Genomic DNA, 19,012 nt, shown 5'->3' on the forward strand with positions numbered 1-19,012 from the left:
TAATAGGATTTGGTTGATGGAAAAAATATTTCAAGTTACAATTAAAATATCAATGCACAGAAAGAACATCTCGAGTCATGATTAGGATATTGGTGGATGGAAAAAACATTTCAAGTCATGGGTAGAATATTGGTGGATGGAAAAAAAGTTTGACTGACATTTGAGAATCTTGGTGGACAGAAAAAACTTTCCAAGTTATGATTGAGATATTGGTGAATGGACAAATAATTCCAACAATTGGGTTATTGGTGGACGGGAAAAATGTTCCATTATTCAATGTGGTAGTTAGCTTGCATTTTATCTCATTCTGAAGATGATGCTGCCATCCACATATATCTCAAGTGTAAGCCAAAATATTTTAATTGTAAGTCAAAATGTTTTTTCTGTCCACCAATGTTCTGACCATAAGTCAAGATTTTTTTCTGTCCACAAATATCCTGATTGTAACTCAAGATATCTTTTCTGTCCACCAATACCTACATTGCAGCTCAAAATGGTTTTTCCGTCCACCAATATTTTAATCACAACTGAAATTAGATTTTCCGTCCACCAATACCTTGTTTATTTGCAACTCAAATCAGTTTTTCTGTCCATCAATACCTTCATCACAACTCAAATCAGTTTTTCTGAGGTGCTTGAGTATGTTGGCTATCTTTGGCGCCTACATATTTAGGGAGGTGTGTTGGTATTATAAGTTAGTTTGAACCATGAGGTAATTAACACAAGTATTTAGAGCATCTTCAATTGTTAGCATTAAATTTGGCTCTAGTGGGGCTAAACTTGGGATCTTACTGTTTGCCACCCACAATCTGAACTTATAGGCACTGTCAAAAATTAAGAACAAAGAATGGTGAATCATCTTTTCCGAGAATGTCTTTTGCAAGAGCAAGCGGACCAGCTAAGGAAAATGATTGAAAGTAAGTTTTGGTCAGTTGATGATTCGATGGGAAACGGTGATTTAAAAGTTTCACTGACCAAATGGCTCAGTTTCCACACTGAAAGTGATTCGAATTCCATATTTCTCTTCTGTATCTTTTAAAACTGCCACCATCACCTCAGGTCGATAATTGACAGCCAAAACAATTTCATCCACACCAGCCTAAAATAGATCAAAATCACAAGTAAGGCGAAGGTAAGAACAATGACACTTGAAAAAGTAAAAATGATATGAATGAGACTGGGACTTATGCCCACTAGAGCTTCAATTTGATGAACGATCATTGGTTTACTGCAAAACTCAACCAATGGTTTTGGTAAAGTCAAAGTCAAAAGACGAACTCTAGTGTACTCAAATTCTCATGTTAAGAGTTAAAGACTTTCAAATGTATATCGGATTCTCATGAGAACATGACCTCAGTCAGTTTATCAGATCGACTGTAAGTGAACTAGCACCCTGATTGAATCAAGATTGCCCATAGGAAGAGTAGACGAATACACTTTACATTTTCAATTTCCATTGATTCGGAACAATCAGAGTAGCAAAACGTTGAGAAACTGCCAGAGTTGAGAAACTATTGTCATAGATTCACTTGGTTTACAAATCGGCTGGTGTACAAAAAAACCCTGACCGATGAATGGCTATGATAAGGGGAAAGCGAGCTGGCTTCAAACTTTGACCAGGAGAATGCCTAGAAGGCTCTTCTGGAAAGAAATTGTTGCATGTCATAATAAGCGTTCACGCCCACATATAGCTCTCCTGAACTGCAACATACGTTGATTACATTGACATCTGCCGAATCAACAACAACCGCCTCCTTGTTCACATGGGTTGCAGGTTGGGGGCGCTTCTGTGGGGGGGAGTCCAGATCCAGGAGAAGTAGGACCAGGTCCAGGAGAAGAGTTACGAGTTTTGAGGGGTTTTGAGCTAGTGAGATTTGTTTCGTGTAGACAGGTATCATATCAATCAGTCAAACGATGTAGAGTAGAGTAACGAGAGTTGATGCTCAGAACGTTCACTTACAATCTCTTTTCGATGATCGGAGTGAACTCTGCAAATCGTCGTTGTAAGACGTCACGAGTGATACTGAGATCAAGGCATGTGTTAGGTAAAGTTCCTGAGAGCAGGTGCAAACTTGCAGCAATACAGAGAAAGAGGTCAAGGCTTTGCTCACGCTTGGTCAACTTAGACAAGGCTGGCGGAGATTGTGGCTATGAGAATAAATAGAGGATCAAGTAAGATTATGTGTGAATAGAGATATGGATCAGTGTTAATTCACTGACCAGCTGAAACAGCAGCGATGGCAACTTTGAAGAAAAGCATGGCAAATTCTTTGAGGAATGAGACAGGTCTGATGAGACAGTTCAAGATGTAAGGTCTGGAGGATATCTAGTAAGTTTGGTGTGAGAGGGAATGAAGGATATGTTAAGTCGCTCTTATAACTTTTGTGATCGTATGTACACGAAACTACTCCAACCATAAGAGCATCCACTATCACTGGGCAGATGTAGTATTTTTCCCAAGTGAAAAATGATTGACCTGAAGGACAAACAAAATTGAAAAAGGTGGAATTCTGAATTCATTTTGTGTGTGCATTAACACTGCATTTTACTGCATTGATGCTGCATTTTTCCGCATTAATGGTGCATTTTTATGCATTAACACAGCATTTTTAATCATTTTGACATTAATTTTAATCATTTTGCATGGTGGAAAAATACTACATCTGCACAGTGTATCATGATGGTGATTTATCGTAAGTTTTGCGTTCCTGACCGCGAAATTTAATCACGCGTGTTTTACCTAAGTTGGTAACCGCATGAAATCCACTACGGATTGATGTAATGTCTGATTTAACTACGATAAATCACTGTGAATCAACCAGATCCACAGTGGTTTGATTTTGCGATGATTTATCATATCTTTCTCACAAATCCCATCCGAAAAACCATCCATCAGATGCCCACTACAAGTTCCTTGAAGAGACACATCGACTGTCTTTTGAAGTCTTCAAACCACAATGATGAGGAACATCAAGAATTTGAGCAACTTGTCTAGAAATCTTGTTTTATAGGCTTCACACACCACCTTCACCATTTCAGACTCAATTCCAAACAGATTGAGCTCGAGCTCAGCCTACTCAGCAATTGACTATTGTGCACCTCAATTCTTAAGGTGTCTCACAAAAGATTAAGATATAGGGTGATGTTGTGATTGAAATCGATTCAATTCAAAGTGCAATGTTCCGAGATGTGATATCTCGAAGTTGAGATTTGAGGATGAAGTTTGAAATTTGAAGTTCGAAAGTGAGGTTTTGATGTTTGAAGTTTGAGAAATGAAGTTTCATATGCAGTTTGAAGTTTTGGGAACAGTAGTTTCGACTTGATTTCCTACGATAAATCAAGTCGTAGGCTTGCGTAGATTTGAACACACGGAGAGCAAGATTTGATGCAGTCGTACGGACCGCAAGTCTAAAACAGGTCCATAGTGGACCTGTGTATAATTTAGCGTTAAAGTTACGATAAATCACTTGGTTACCGCACCCATAGTGGATGCTCTAAATAAATCATTTGACTATGACGTTGGATGATCAATCTGTTCTATTTTTTGTTTTTAAATGAGGGAAAAGAGGGAAAAGTTGGCATTTAGGCAACCCATCAATTACAAATTTGCTTCCGGTTCGTTATTTTTAGGTTTTTTCCATAGGATTGCGGTATCCGCACCTCCCCCCCCTTAGTAACCGTACCTCCCCCCCCACTTAGCAGGCCTTAAGATACCCCTAACAACCTGTATGTATATTTGAATTTAAGGAAGGATTCAACCTGGTCTGGAAGCTACTTTTTTGAAAACCTCTCAACACCTACATCAGCTCAGTTCATCATTGCTCGTCCAACCTCTTCAGCCTTCTGGCATGGATCTCAATCTTTCAATGCTCTACCCCTCACTCCAGGATGCTGAAGATTCCCTGCGAGAATACACAAAGAGCCACGGATACTGGTTGAAAATCACTCGGACCATCTTTGCACAGAAAGGCAAGGGGCCAGCAAGGAAGAGGGTATTTGCCTGTGCTCATGGAGGTCAACCTAGAACAACTGATTCCGATGTACGCACAACCTCCACCCGCCTCCTGGGATGTTTGTGGTCTGCTCAGGCTCTACGCGACACAACTACACATCAATGGACACTTAAGATCACAAATAATGAACACCAAAACCACGAACCTTCTAAGAACTTTGAAGAAATCCCAGCCGCGAGGAGACTCACAAAGGAGCAGGCTACTGAGGTCATTCAATTGGCAAAGGCAGGCGCCGCCTCCCGAGTTATCTTGAGTACCCTTAAAGATTCAGATCCAAACAATATATCAACACCTCAAGACATTTACAATGTAGTTAAGAAACATCGTATTGAACATTTGGATGGACGTTCATCACTTGAAACTCTACTCGATGAGCTGAAGGATGAAGGTGTTTTCCACGCATACCAACTTGATTCAGACCACTTGTTACGTCGCCTTTTCTTGGTTCCAAATGTGTGTGCATCCTCTGCTCAGGATCTCTGGACTGGTGATGTATTACTGATGGACTCGACTTACAAAACCAATCGGTATTTACCATCTCTGAGTTGACTGCAATTCAACACTATTTAGGCTGATGTGGTTTATTCTGTGTCAGGTTCAATATGCCTCTATTACACATAATGGGGGTCTCTTCAACCCACAAGTCCGTCTCGCTAGCTTTTGGTTTCATGCGTCAAGAGACAGAGGAAGATTACACTTGGATTTTAGAGCAGATGAAGGCCTTCTTGGGCTCAAAGATACTACAGATAAGTGCTGTTGTGACTGATCGAGAGTTAGCCTTGATGAATAGTTTGCATCGGGTGCTCCCACATTCGCACCACCTACTCTGCAAGTGGCATATCGAAAAAAACATACAAACAAACATCAAAAAATACTTTACCGACGAAGAATGGAAGAAATTCAAGGCGAAGTGGAACCAAATATGCGACTCTCTTTCCCCTGAGATTTTCAATCAGAATATCAACACACTCAGTACACAGATTCACACAAGAGCCTTCGATTACATCACAAAGACTTGGGTTATACACAAGGAAAAATTTGTCCTCGCTTGGACAAAGGATATCAAACACTTTGGGCATACTGTCACCTCTCGCGTGGAAAGAGGACATGCCTCAATTAAACAATGGGTTTTGATGTCAACTGGAGATCTGGCTACAGTGTACCAAAAGTTAGTTTTACTTTGTCAACAACAGCGAAACAAAGTAACTTGGAAAACGAAATATGACCGCACTCATATCTTAAATCGATTGAAAGGTAATATCTGGAGTGAGGTAAATCGAAAGATCTCACACTACGCATTGCTTCAGGTGTGTTTCCATTTGCTTTTCCCTGTCACTTGTTATTCTGGAGTTTGTATAACTAATCTGTCCCTCTGCTCAGGTATATCAACAGTACAGACAAGCACTGTCGTTGAAAAACGACTCGATCTGCACACATGTAGTTTCGGGATCGAAGGGTTTACCCTGTGCACACTTTATAAAGGAGCTCATTGGATCAAGCAAAAAGCTTCTGGTTCAACACTTTGACATTCATTGGCGACTTGAATATACTGTACCACCTATTGAACCACTCCAGGACATCGAGATTGACACCATGCTCAAGAACATTCAAACCCAATATGCGACTTTACCAGCGAACCGACAAGCAGTCTTAAAGAATCAACTTGCACTGATACTATCTAATCCGACTCCATCAGTCAGTGATCCGGTTCCAATTCGTTCTCGTGGCCGACCAGTTGGTGCTTTAAACAAATCCAAGCGAGATCGAAGCGCATTTGAACATCAAGAAGCCCAAGAAACCGCACCCCAATGTAGCCAATGTCATCAAACAGGTCATAACAAACGGACCTGTCAAATGTGACCCAGTGATATGGAAAGTTCATCTCAGTTCAATTTGTGGATCATCAATGTACATTTTCAGATAGATCTAATTCCATGTGACCTGGTTTACAAAGCAATAAAGACCCCATAAAGACTTGTTCATAGATTACTTTCAAGATTCATTGAGAGACACATCCAAAGTCTGCAGGTGTAAGAACGATCACAAACAAAAGATATGTAACAATCTTTCTGGAAAACTGTTTATCGATTGTTCTGAAAATCGAGCGAGTGATGTGTGACAATGTGTGATGATGTGCACCAATGTGAAAACAAAAACAAACCAGAGAAACAAGATCTCAAAGGGTGCCAACGTCTGAATTGCTCTCAAATCACAACGGAGCGAGGAAAGGTGTGCGAAAGCGATCACACTCGCCTGCAAGGTCAAAGGATTGGAAAATTTGAAGATTAATTTCAAATATACATACAGGTTGTTAGGGGTATCTTAAGGCCTGCTAAGTGGGGGGGGAGGTACGGTTACTAAGGGGGGGGAGGTGCGGATACCGCAATCCTTTTCCATACCGTGAGCTGAATCTCAGGTTGAGCCCCGGCCTGTCGAGCTCGGAAACCGCCCATACCAACCCCCGAGCAAAAAGCTATTCAGAAAAAGGACTAATACACCTTAGAAGAACGGCCATCTAATCAAAACTTGTCTCTTTTGAATGCCTGCCCAGCACTGTTGCAAAACCACAAGAAGTGTGAGTCTAAATGACTCCATACTTACACTGAATTCTGAAAGGGTGTGCTTGCATGAAGGTGTTTATGGAGGGTCACCGCTTTCCTTTGGGTGGGCTAAAAGCAAAGTAGCACTTAAAAAAAACCCACCGGGAACAGTGGTTAATTGGGAGGTCCCTGATCACACATACATATGTCACTAGCCTCCCTCACATGACAGGCATTCCACACTTCAACTTTAACATTTCCCCTGTGCCAAAAGGAAATCAACACTTCCTCTGCCCAGCTCCATCTCCAACAGAATCCTGACAGATAATTCCATTGAGATCAGGAAGCCTTTTACCACCATGCGTCCACCACCCCTTGATACCCTCATACATACCCTCTTACCTACCTCACAACATCGTCCAGTATACTCACCAATATCTATGGACATCAAACCAGATTTTCTACTGCTCCACCCTTAACAAAGAACACTCACAATACAATCGAGGCCAAGGCACTTAGAAGCACCACAGCCTACCACAGCAGATAACTTGACATGTGTAAGAGACTATTTATGTATGGCAAACCGTTTCATAGATACGTGATTGTTGTTTGACTAAACTTAACAAAGTCCCACGCTTGCGCATCCTTGCAAGGTGTTGAGTGAGGGACTTACACCAAATGTGTGTGTTCCATAAGCTCAGATATTTGGCTTTTGCAGGGAGCTGGCTTCAAACCCTTATAGCTTTTTCCACACCAAGGATTTGCATATGGTCCAAAGGAAGAACTTGTGCGCCTGACTCTGGCGCATAAGGTACATACTTTTTTCTCAAGGAATGTGCTCCCCTCTTGCCTAAAATTCACATCAGATATTGGCTCTTAACAGAGAATTACACATGTAACCTCTCTCTTGCGTCCAAATTTACTGCTAAGCCCCAATCTTTGAAGCACATTTTTGGCAAGAAGGGATTAACTTCCTCGAAAAAAAAATTGTAGTCTCAGCGCAAGATATCAGCGCACAAGTTCTCTCTTTGGACTATATCCAAATCCTTGGTGTGGAAAAAGGTATAATTAGGACTTGAAGCAAGCTCCCTGCCAAACCCAAATCTCTGAGGTTATGGAGCGTACACATTTGGTGTAAGTCCCTTGGTCAACGTCTCGCAAGGATACGTGAGCGTGGGACTTTGTCAAGTTTATTGTTTGACGCTTTTTGGAATAGACTGATGGCACATCTAAATCAGAATAGATCTCATATTCAATAACATAAAACCAACAAGAAAAAATAGCTTGTATCACTGGTGATGGATCCTGGTGGTCATTATTGGATTATGACTTGTCCTTTCTCTATCAACACCACATTATAACATCAGACTTCCACATCAATTTTCATTATCCATGCTAATTGCACCTTCAACAAGGTAAAACAATAAGATGAAGTTACCTTCAGAAAGTCATATCACTCAAAGCCTCTTGAGCTGAACTTGTTCAGCCTAGGTTGGTAGTAGTCAACATCTTGAATAGCTTTCAATATGTATACTATTTCTTTTTATCATTCATCATTTCTTCATTTGTAATGGAACACGACAAAAAAATTCCTTTTCTTTTTTCACTTGTCATGTATCTGTAATTGAAAGAATTCATCCAAGATGTTCCCTCAGTTATAAAATCAAAAGAATCCAACTTTCTTGGAAAGATTGGGGTATTGGTAGAAGAGAGGATTGAAATATAAAAAGTCCCAAGATACTATCTTACTGCTCAAGATGGCACTTTCTTTGTTTGTCTGCTTACTGAATGTTTGGTGCAAGTGAGGGGTAAAAGGTGTGAAGTCATTGGAATATTTTAATCACAACTGAAATTAGATTTTCCATCCATCAATACCTTCATCACAACCCAGTATGTTGGCTATTTTTAGTGCCTACACATTTAGCCATTTTTTTGACAGTGCCTATAAGTTCGGATTGTGGGTGGCAAACAGTAAGATCCTAAGTTTAGCCCCACTAGAGCCAAATTTAATGCTAACAATTGAAGATGCTCTAAATACTTGTGTTAATTACCTCATGGTTCAAACTAACTTATTATACCAACGCAGGCTGTGAACCAGCCATGAAAGCTTGTGGCCGGCCCGGTGGCTCTGACCGGCCCTGGGTAGACCAGATGGTTATCAAGAATTGGACAAGGCCAAGCACGGCACGCCCTGAATCTTGAGACTTGGGGCTTGGCAGGGCCAGGCTCATTTTAAGAGGAGGAAGAGAGGGGATAAAAATTTCTTTATTTCCAAATAATGTGTCTGAGACCATGTATAAGGGCTATAAGGGCTAACTTGGGGGTTGAAACAACTATGAGAGCCTATTTGTAAATGAAGAAAACTAGTGCTAAGAGAAAAAACAATGTTTCTGTCCAAACTTCACAGGTCTGAGAACCTATACAAGAGCTATAAGGTTGAACTTGGGAAGTGAAAAAAAAAGGATAACAACTTTTTGAAAGGGATAACAATTTTTCTGATCAAATCGGCACGTCTCAAACCTGATGATATAAGACCTATGAATTAGAAACAAAGAACCAAGATATTGCTTGAACAAATGAAATAATGTGCTTACTTATTTTACCAATACTTTGTTCCAGCTCTTGAGACACACTTGAGCCTCAAGATTGGAAGGAGTGAATGATGCACAATGGTTGCTCATGATTCTCAAAGCATTTGAAAACAAGCTCTCAGATGGAGATCTGGAAGCAGGAACCACAAGCATTGCCAGCGCCATGCGGGTTAAGTTGGGCCAGTGACGTTGGTTGCTTTTCCAGTAGTGGAGAGGATCACATAACTCATCTTCTTGAGGCGTGGTCAAGTATTCTTTGACCTCATGTTCAATTGGAACACACTTGCAATGCTTAATAAAATGATTAGGTCCAGGATCAAGATTGTCTTGAGGTTCAAAAAACTCGATATTGGAGTCAGTAGCTGGTACAAAGCGTCTGGCCTTGTCAGTAAAGTACTCAACCAAGTCTTCATGTCTCCAACCAAGAGACTCCATAGTTTGGGCTTTGACAGAGGTCACCTTGAGACAAGGATTGAGGATGGAAGAACAGATGTAGACTGCCTTATTCTGGGCACTGTGTTGATATTGAATGATTTTCTTCATCATCGGCATAATAGCAACTTTCGATTCCTGGGAATGAGAGCTGTTCCAGGCCTAAATGGATCACATGAGACAAATCAGTAAGCTTGAATTTGGAAAAGAATAAACCGAAAAAACATAGAGAAGATAGAAAAAACTTACCGCTTCAAATTGATTCACTAGCCTAAAGGGATCTCAGATCCCTGATCAGATCAATAACAACGTAAGTATCAGTCAAGTTATCTTGGAGGAGAAAGAATGTCCGGAGAGATGATTGGGATGATATGATGTTGTTTGATATGGAAGTTTTCAATAAAGATGAATTCCTTTTATCCACAAACAAATAATTGAGAGAAAAGAAATTAACAACAAAGATCAAATCATACCTGATCAGATCAATAACAACGTAAGTATCAGTCAAGTTATCTTGTAGGAGAAAGAATGTCCGCAGAGATGATTGGGATGATATGATGTTGTTTGATATGGAAGTTTTCAATAAAGATGAAAAAAAAGAAAACTTCCACAGATCAGGAAAAGATAAGCTTAGTTCAGCGGTACATTTTGTGGTTAGGTTAAGCTAGACAAAAGGGTGTGAGTAATACCCTGGAACATAACTGCTAAGTGTTGTAGTGTAAATGAAAGCGCACATATGAAGCAATGAAATATAGATTAGAAAAGAGAAATAATTGTAAGCTCATGGTTTGGTTCCAACATAGCCATTGGTAGTCTGGCATGACACAAGAAAAAGTAGGGTATTGATGACCTTCAATATTTTTAATGACATGATATCAAGGCGCTAAGAAATGAACAATTGATTCTATCAACTCCCACTTGTCATTGTTGAGTTTGTAAGCTTCAAGAGATGGGTCGCAATTAAATTGATACTCTAATACCACTCTAAGGTCAGAGAATTTTTTGAGTGAAGCATGAGTTGAGGACTGCCGGGTTGAAACTTTGTGGACTAGACCAACTTTGTGTTTCAACATTGCACAGCCCTTGATAGTGTTGTCAAGGGCAGATCTAAGTTGACTGCTGTGCTTTATTTTCTTGTGGAAGGATCAGATCTGGGTCAGAATGCTGCCTATCTCAGTATGAGATGTCAGCTCAATGTATAAGGGAATCACAGGTTTTGGGATACTGGGATCAAGTGCGTTGATTGGAGGAGGAGCAGTCTTGCAATCAAAGACTGCCATTCCCGCCTTTGCTACAAGGTCGATGATGTGGGCCACGCATCCATGGAGATGTTGGGAAGAGTCAAAATGAGGGATCATTGTTGAAAGGCATTGGCCCATTGTAGTGTTGTTTGACATGTTATCAGCTGTGACGCAATAAAGCCAATTGGTGATGTGAAACTGATTGAGAATGTGCTTTAGAAGGGTAGCGAGGTTAGAGCCAGTATGAGGGCCTTTGATTACCTTCAAAGCTAGAGTGATTCCGTGAATCTTGAAGTCGTCTTTGGAAATCCAGTGTGCAGTTACACCTAGCAACACGGTATTGGAAGGTGAAGTCCAACCATTGCAGGTTATGCTGATGTTGTGGAAAGCAATTCCTAGGATTGTGTCTTAATCTCGTATCATTCTTTTATTACATTGTAGATCAACTCATCAAAGTGAAAGAAAAGATACATAGATGACTTTCTTCAACTCTTACAAGGCACAAGGGACTGGAGCAAAATTTGAAATCCTCATAACAATTCATATTATTTTCATTATGCATTTCTCTATACTTCATTATCAAGGGACTCAAATACATACAAAAGTAAATTAAAAGAATAAATTCAAAACATCAAATGAAATACAAACCTTAGAAAAGGGGTCAGAGTCAAAAATTATCAACATTGATGTGATGCAGGAATGAAGAAAGAAAAAAAAAACACTTACATATAAAATCAAGCAAGACCAAACAGTTGATCTACAAGAAAACATGTGCCAAGATTGAACATTTCAAAGTGTCAGTATGATTCAGAAGAAGGAATCAAATAAGATAACAAATTGATTTTAATTACATACCTGAATTAAAGATCATGATCAAAATTCCAATTGAATTTAAACTTCTATTTTGAGGTCCTAACTTGATACTAGATGAGAACTTGATGAATATTGAGTAAGCTATACAAACAAGAATCAAAAAACAATTAAATTCTAAATAAATAAAGAAACAATAGAAGTAGTCAGTAGTGTGTAGGAGAGCAGAGACTGAATAGGAAACTTACTTGGATATCATGAAGTTGATCATAGGCCAAGATCGAAATGATATACTTGATAAGTGGTTTGATTTTGGGGTCCTAATATCTAAACCTGATTGAGAGATGAAGGTGGAGATCGAAATTGAATTCAAGAATAAAGGTTGAAGTTGAAAGGGAAGAATTGAATTGATAAAATAAATAAATTTGTTTTTGGGGTTTGAAGTCAAAAGAAGGAAGGAGATTAAGTCAGTACTGAACGAGAACCAAAGCTCAGAAGGAGATAGAATGATAACTTACTTACATAATGATTAAAATCGAAATTAAGTGATTTGAGGTCTTGAGTGTTTGATTTAAATTGAAATGAACGGTCGGAATCGAAAGTGAGATGGGATAGAGGATGGTAGGAAGAAGTGTGAGGTGATAAGGGGATGGGATCGAAATTTAAATCTATCGGACCGATTAAAATTGAATCTAAAAATGAAAGGAATCAAAGAAGAAAGAAGAACAAACAAAAGAGGGAATGAAACTTACTTACACATCAAGAGCCAGAATCGAAATTTGAAAGATTAAAGTATGAACAAAGATAAGAAAATTGAAATATAACCTTACTTACATGAAGACCCCAAAATCGAAAATGGAATGAAGGGACATTATTGAATGAACAGTCAATATCGAGATTGATGAAGTCAAGATCTAAAGAAGAATGGTTAAGAAAAGAACATAGAGAGTTAGTACAGTGAGAAAGTGGAGAAGATAGAAGAGGAAAGCAAACTACATACCAACATCGAACACCAGAATCGAAATTGAAACAGGATTGGAGTTTGATCTTGAGGTCTGAAGTTGAAATAGCTGAAAACCTAATTAAGATCGAGTGTGAATTGGTTGAGATTTGAACCTACAGTTGAAGTGAATTAAAAACAGAAAGAAGATTAAGTTAGTATTGAAGAATGAACGAGAGAATGAATAATAAGAAATTATAAGAAATGAAAAACAAACTTACTTAAATAGAACTCAAGATTGAAATTGAGGATAGTGAAGAATGAGATAGCGGAGATCAATGAAAAGACAATTTAAAAACCTTACCTTTTGTGATTTGAAGAGAAGAAAAGTCCGATCGGAGATCGAGATGAAAATTGAGAAAGCAGGAGGGAGGGATCGAGAGAAGTTATCTATGAGTTTGTTTTTTTTGTCTCGTTTGTGTAGGAATCTGTGGTATCGTTTTTCTTTTTTTTGTGATCCATCCAAGGGATCATCAAGTGTTCTTTTCGTGTGATTCGCGTATTAGTGTGGATCAAAGAGTGTTCTAGTGTTAGTTGTTAAAGTGTTCTGATTGTTGTTATCGGCTTCGTGTCCGTGTCTAAGTGTTTTAATCGTGTGTTCAAGTGTTCTTGACATCGTATAAGGTTTTTTTTAGAGTGTTCCATCAAAGAATCAGAATATCATCGTTAGTTAGTGTGTCCGATTAAAATCAAATCATCGTTTGTAGTGGTTGATCTTGAAGAATTGTAGTGTTGTTGTTTTATTTTTTTTCTTTTATTGTAGTTTTGCTGAGCTGAGTCGTGAAACAGTTGTCAGTTGGTTGGATTCAAGCTCAGGGCCGGGTTTTTTTTATCAGGGCTTTCCATATATCATTTTTTATCATTAACTTTTTACTCATAGCAAGAATTACATTAAACTCAAAATCTACATATCTTTGCTTCAACATCTAGTATATCTTTGTGTAGGGTATTGTTGGATTCTGCCAGATCTTGCGGTTTTTTTTTAGAAATATCAGAATAGTGTTACGTGTTAGACTTGTGAAGGTAGAAAGTTGTTAGAGAGTTGCTTCCTTGCTTTTTTTATTTTTGAACTGTTATTTCAAGGTTGAGGGCAGTCTACGACAATCATAGTTTCACCCGCATCTTGTTATTCTTTCTGCGGTGATTCTTCCCCTCTCCGGCTCAGCCTACGCCACACAGCGTAGGAGTTCTACAATGTGTTTGACAGAAGAGAGAATGCTGACAATGGTGTCCCAAGTTAATCAATCGGATTCCAGAATGCCATCAGAGATACAAGTATGCTTCGATAATGATGGGAGGGCTTGCAGGTTGACCATAGTGATGAGCTCGCGGAACTCAACTGCATCCATCAAGGTGATTGGAAGCTCTCAGTTGACTACTAACCAAACTAGAAGATCCTTCAGGTTTGCTTGGTTGAGTTTTCGGACCTACATATTGAAAATTAACAATGTTTGATTAGTAATGTACTAATAATTAAACATAGATTGATGAATATGAGAGAGGTCTTACTTTTTGAATCTTTCCATCAACAAAAAACACGGCCATAGTATGTTGCTCGGTTGCAACTGGTGGTTCAGTATGGTGGCATCTGGATAAATGTCAAATCATAGATTTAGTGCTGGCGTGTTTGTCCAAAGCAAGGGGTTTGTTGCATATCACAGCTGGAGTTTTGGTGTCTTTGACAGCAGAAGAATAGATGAATCCTTCTTTTGCCTTGCAAATGTTCTTCATAATACCGTCAATATCTTCTTGGGTGAAGTACTGCCACACCCAAGAAGAGCGTGCAGTCGCCGTGAGGTCAGAAGCAACCTCTGAAATAGAATCCAATGGGGCAATACTGCTGGTAGGTGCTAGACTTGCTGGGCTTGTAGGAGTATTTGAAAGGGAAGAAGAATTTGCCGGTCAGAAAAGTTGCAATGACAAACATGTGACAGGGAGTGAAGATATAGGCATCTTTGGTGATTGCTATTTGATTTATCATGTATTACGGGATACTGATTACTGATAAGGTTGTTGATCAATTGAAAAAAACTTTATTTAGCTTTAAAGTTGCCCCACTGCAGATTTTCATGTTTGGCCTCCCGGCCGGGCCAGGGCGCCGGCGCACGACCGGGGCTTTTGTCAGTGTCACTAGTTTAGGTCTCGGTGGACCGGGTCACGCACTGTCTGCCTTTGAAATGTCGCCGGGCCGGGCCGCAGCCTGCAACCAACACACCTCTGGAGGACCCCGGAGAGCTCTTATCGAGGTGCATGATGTAAAATTTTTTCCTACAGTACACACACTTCACCACAGTTTACATTCATAAAAACTTCACCAGATCCCTTGCTTCTCCCTCAATAATGGCTAGCCAGAAGCAAAGCACTTTGTTGACTGTGAATTTCATACCTACACAATTGTGAAGAGTTTTTAACGTGGTGTGGATGCTGTGAAATACACAGCAATTCACAGCAAGCATAAGAAATTAAAATATTTTACATCACGCACCTCTACAGGAGCTCTCCGGGGTCCTACCTCTGGTCTTGCATCACAAAGCTCATAACAGTCAACTGTAGAAGTTGTTTCAAATGAGAACTCAGGGATTTGTGTCCATTGACCTTCCCAAAAACTTCAATTGATATGTTTCAATGTTAACCCCCATTAAGCACTCAAGGATTTGCGGATGTTTCTGGAAAGCAGCTTCCAGAAAATATGAAGATGAATGACTACCACAAGTACATTGGAGCAGATTCCAAAACTTGTGACAGGGGCCACATTGGCAATTGTTTTCAACACTCTTTCAAAGCAGATCATGACAAAGGATTTCACAAGTTGCCCCTGTACTAAGCTTTTGTAATTAATGAGTCCCTATTTATTGCTTGGAGAAAATTTAAGCAAAAGTTCCTTTGAAATTTTCACAAGGTCCATAGAGTCTTATTCATCCTTATTCATAATTTTAGAAACGTGGCTTCCAGTAACATGAGTTACTTGATACAGTGAACAGAGACCGATGTCTGCATTCTCTCTGATTTGCATAGATCAAATGCTTCTCAGTAGAGTTTTCTCAATTTAAAACTCTGTGTAGAACCTTCTCTGTAGACAGTTTTCATTCTGATGGGGAACAGAGTTGTTGCCTTATTTTATTTCAAATGTGATCCATGGCGGGAGCAATGTACCGCACATATTCTTGGGGAGAGCGTCGATACTACTGAGATGGCCTTCAAGACTGGACATCCGGCCAGAGGTGTTGTATAGCACAGTGGACCTGAATATGATCCATCTGTATGTGGTAATCCTTTCACCACATAATTGGGGTTGTCGTTGGATGCAAATATCCGCAAATGTATCGAAGCCTCATCTCATCAACGCAAATGGACCCAACAGATCAAGAGGTGAGTCGATATTCAGTAACGCAGCCCTGGTACATTCAACGGGTTGTGGGATTTGATTCCAAGAAGCACGAGCAGGGGTAGATATTTGGCGTAGCATAGGAACTAGATTTTCGGAGTTTGATTGACAGATCAGCAATATTCCCAACTTTGACAATATCAAGATTAACTAGCAGTTCAAACAAAAAAATCGGATCAAGTGGATCATCTAAAGTCCACAGTGCAGATTATTTTAGGGGTTGTCCTGGACAAACTTGAGAAATAAATTGGAGTCCCATTTAGCTATCAGCAGACCTATGTATCACGACGAATTGTACGAGGTGGAAAGGCCGGGACGAATTGCTACTTGATGTGTTATGGCCACCGGGAAACTAAGAGCTCTTCAGAACCAAGAACTGACTAGGTCGAAGACAAAAGGCACTGGATCGAGAGACCACGAATGTCATGAAAGAATCAAGGTTCATATGATCAAATTTCACGTCAGTAAGCTTGCACATGTAGAGCTCGAGATTAGAGATCTCATGTATCTCCACCTACAGGCTCGAAGGGTGATGACCGTGTACACAAAGCCTTCCATCGTTCGGCGAGCCTCGGCACGTGCGATTGCGATTTGTGCAGCAGAAGGAGCCGCTTGACCTGGTTCAAAAAAGGATCAACAAACATGAGCATCAAGGCCACGAACCATCATAAAGCTTTTCACCCTTTAAAATCGAATGTGCTTACCGGAGAACATTTTCTTTCAGGTTAATGGGATGTTGTCAAGGTATACAAACTGCTCAATAGGCGGCGGGACTTGACGAAAAAATGGTTCTTAAGACAAAATCGGCCCAGCCGAGGCCCGACTCATCACATGATGTATGGGATTAGAGAGGCTTTTGGTTTACACCGCTTCAAGAAAACTTCTTGATCATCCCCAAGCATCCCCCATCAATGGCAACATCATCTTGTCACCAAGATTTGATTGACTCGTTCACTCGAGCTCAAAGCTATCCTCAACAGGGCCGCCCTGGAAAACAAGAAAAGTGAACCTCATAAAGATTCTACGTGGGCTCTGTCGTAAGAAGCAAACGTTTCAAATCCCAGTGCTTTTGATATTCAGATGGACTTCTGGAAGAAGTAGAACACAAGTGAAAGTCAAGTTGTACAACTTCATAAAGGTACACTTATCTGGTCACGACCAATTTGCCGTGCTGGACAAAAGACGAGAGCGACCCGATCGTTCTTAGGCCGAATTGGTCACCGAGTCAAGCTTGCATCTTAGCGACTCAACTTCCTTGCTTGTGCAATGGACGCTGAGCCGTGAAAGAGCATATATGAAGCTTTAGCATCCACAATCTTTTTTCGACCCATCAACTACTTTTGCGGACCAATCAAGAACCTACTACTATTCATACAATCAGTCATTCCATCCACTTTTCGACCACTTTGCAACACAATCACCTTTTATTTTCATCTTCTTTTATCTTTCATTGACTCATTCAGTAGTCAGAAGCTGGTATTCCCTTTCTGCAGCGCATACTACCTTTAAAAAATCCAAAACATATATCAAAAAAAAGACTATAAAATATACACATTCGCACAAATGCTTTCCTTCAACTCTTCAATCAACGTGATATTATCTTGTTCATTGATCTTTTCTAACATTCTTCCTGGGGTTCTTGGCCATGATTACATCAAATATTGGTCTCCTGACAATGGAAAAACTTTTGAAAAAGGACACAAGCAGCCTTTAGCTAAAACTGCCCTTCGGGATGTTTCCGAGAATACGGGTTGGATCGGAAGTCAATTCCTTACTAATCCTGCAATCACCTGTGGATCTAGTTCTACACCCAGTCAAAAAATCGCTCCGCCAGGAGGTAAATTGTTTAGTGATGCTTCTCAAAGTGCCGGAAAGACTATGGCTGTTCAACCAGGTGCATCTGTTCATCTGATCGTCGCTGATGATCCAGGTAAAGGGTCAGTTGTGTTATATTTTCTCATTTCCCAGCACTTTTCACCCTCCAACATCCTCACTCACACACAACCTTTTTTCCGATGGCACATCCGATAGATTTCCTCATGACAATGGACACATTCAAACGTATCTCGCATACTGTGGTGAGAGCCCCACGGCTTGTCAGGATTTCGATGCAGCCTCAGTTCCGTACTTCAAGATACAAGCAGAGAGAGATGTTTTGTCCAACAAGAAGAAATTTCCTATGAACAAAGCTAGAGACGGAAACGAGTGGGCTATTCCAATTCCCGACAACCTTCCAAAAGGAAGTTACATTTTACGATCTGAAATGTGAGTTACCGGATTTTTACACCTTGCACTCAAGATTTTTTTCATGACCCGTTTAGCCATGTATCAGCCTATCAATTTTGCTTGAACCTCTCATCTCATCTCTATGTTTATGGATATTGACTCTTTTCACCCGACCAATCTTACTTAGCATTTGCCTCAATCAAGGGACCGAGGCAGAGGGAAAACAAGATCAATACTATATCACTTGCGGACAGATCTCGCTGTCAGATCCCACCTCGGGCCCAGTCGACTTATCCAAGTTGGAGACCGTCAAATTCCCCGGCGCATACAACAATGGAAAGCTAGACCCAGCAAGCAAAACATTACCCGGACCAGCGCTCTTCACACCGAACTCTGAGACCGAAAGTAACGTTGTTAAAGGAGCCGTAAGAGCCGTTACTCCAACAGCGCAATCACCGACGGAAGCAGCCCCAAAGACACCACCCAATGCAGCAGTGGCAGCATCACTCAATGACACTGGACCACAATGCGCCAAGTTTTGTCTTAGACAGAACTTGCAGCTCACACCCGAAACTCTTGCCCCGGCCTGTGGGTCCAACAAAGACCCCAACTGTCTTTGTGCAGATACTGGATTTGTACAAGCGTTCATCAACTGTGCGCGTGATCATTGTCAAGTAAGTGAAATCCACAAGAAACTTTCTTACATCAATCAGGAATCTCAGATCATCTTCCTTGGCTCATCTTTCATAACGTTATCCTTTGAAAATTAGGCTA

At 40.2% G+C, this 19,012-nt stretch overlaps 2 protein-coding genes and 1 pseudogene across 3 annotated transcripts; 1 reads left to right on the forward strand and 2 right to left on the reverse strand.

Moving 5' to 3' along the window:
* Window positions 1-827: 827 nt before the first annotated feature.
* MELLADRAFT_87670 (uncharacterized protein) lies at window positions 828-1,221 on the reverse strand (the record flags this gene model as incomplete). The annotated part of the gene is made up of 3 exons (XM_007410880.1): window positions 828-898; window positions 976-1,099; window positions 1,141-1,221. The coding sequence occupies 3 exons, from the start codon at window positions 1,219-1,221 to the stop codon at window positions 828-830; spliced, it is 276 nt and encodes a 91-aa protein (XP_007410942.1).
* A 516-nt stretch (window positions 1,222-1,737) lies between these two features.
* On the reverse strand, window positions 1,738-2,260 carry MELLADRAFT_124540 (annotated as a pseudogene; the record flags this gene model as incomplete). Its single annotated transcript has 4 exons — window positions 1,738-1,864; window positions 1,961-2,023; window positions 2,112-2,148; window positions 2,221-2,260. Coding segments are annotated over 4 exons (267 nt in total).
* A 15,315-nt stretch (window positions 2,261-17,575) lies between these two features.
* On the forward strand, window positions 17,576-19,008 carry MELLADRAFT_63822 (family 61 glycoside hydrolase; the record flags this gene model as incomplete). Its single annotated transcript, XM_007410774.1, has 4 exons — window positions 17,576-17,949; window positions 17,981-18,277; window positions 18,426-18,912; window positions 18,952-19,008. The coding sequence occupies 4 exons, from the start codon at window positions 17,576-17,578 to the stop codon at window positions 19,006-19,008; spliced, it is 1,215 nt and encodes a 404-aa protein (XP_007410836.1).
* Between the last annotated feature and the right edge of the window lie 4 nt (window positions 19,009-19,012).

Source organism: Melampsora larici-populina (assembly GCF_000204055.1).
Source record: "Melampsora larici-populina 98AG31 unplaced genomic scaffold MELLAscaffold_22, whole genome shotgun sequence".
NCBI classification, from domain to species: domain Eukaryota; kingdom Fungi; phylum Basidiomycota; class Pucciniomycetes; order Pucciniales; family Melampsoraceae; genus Melampsora; species Melampsora laricis-populina.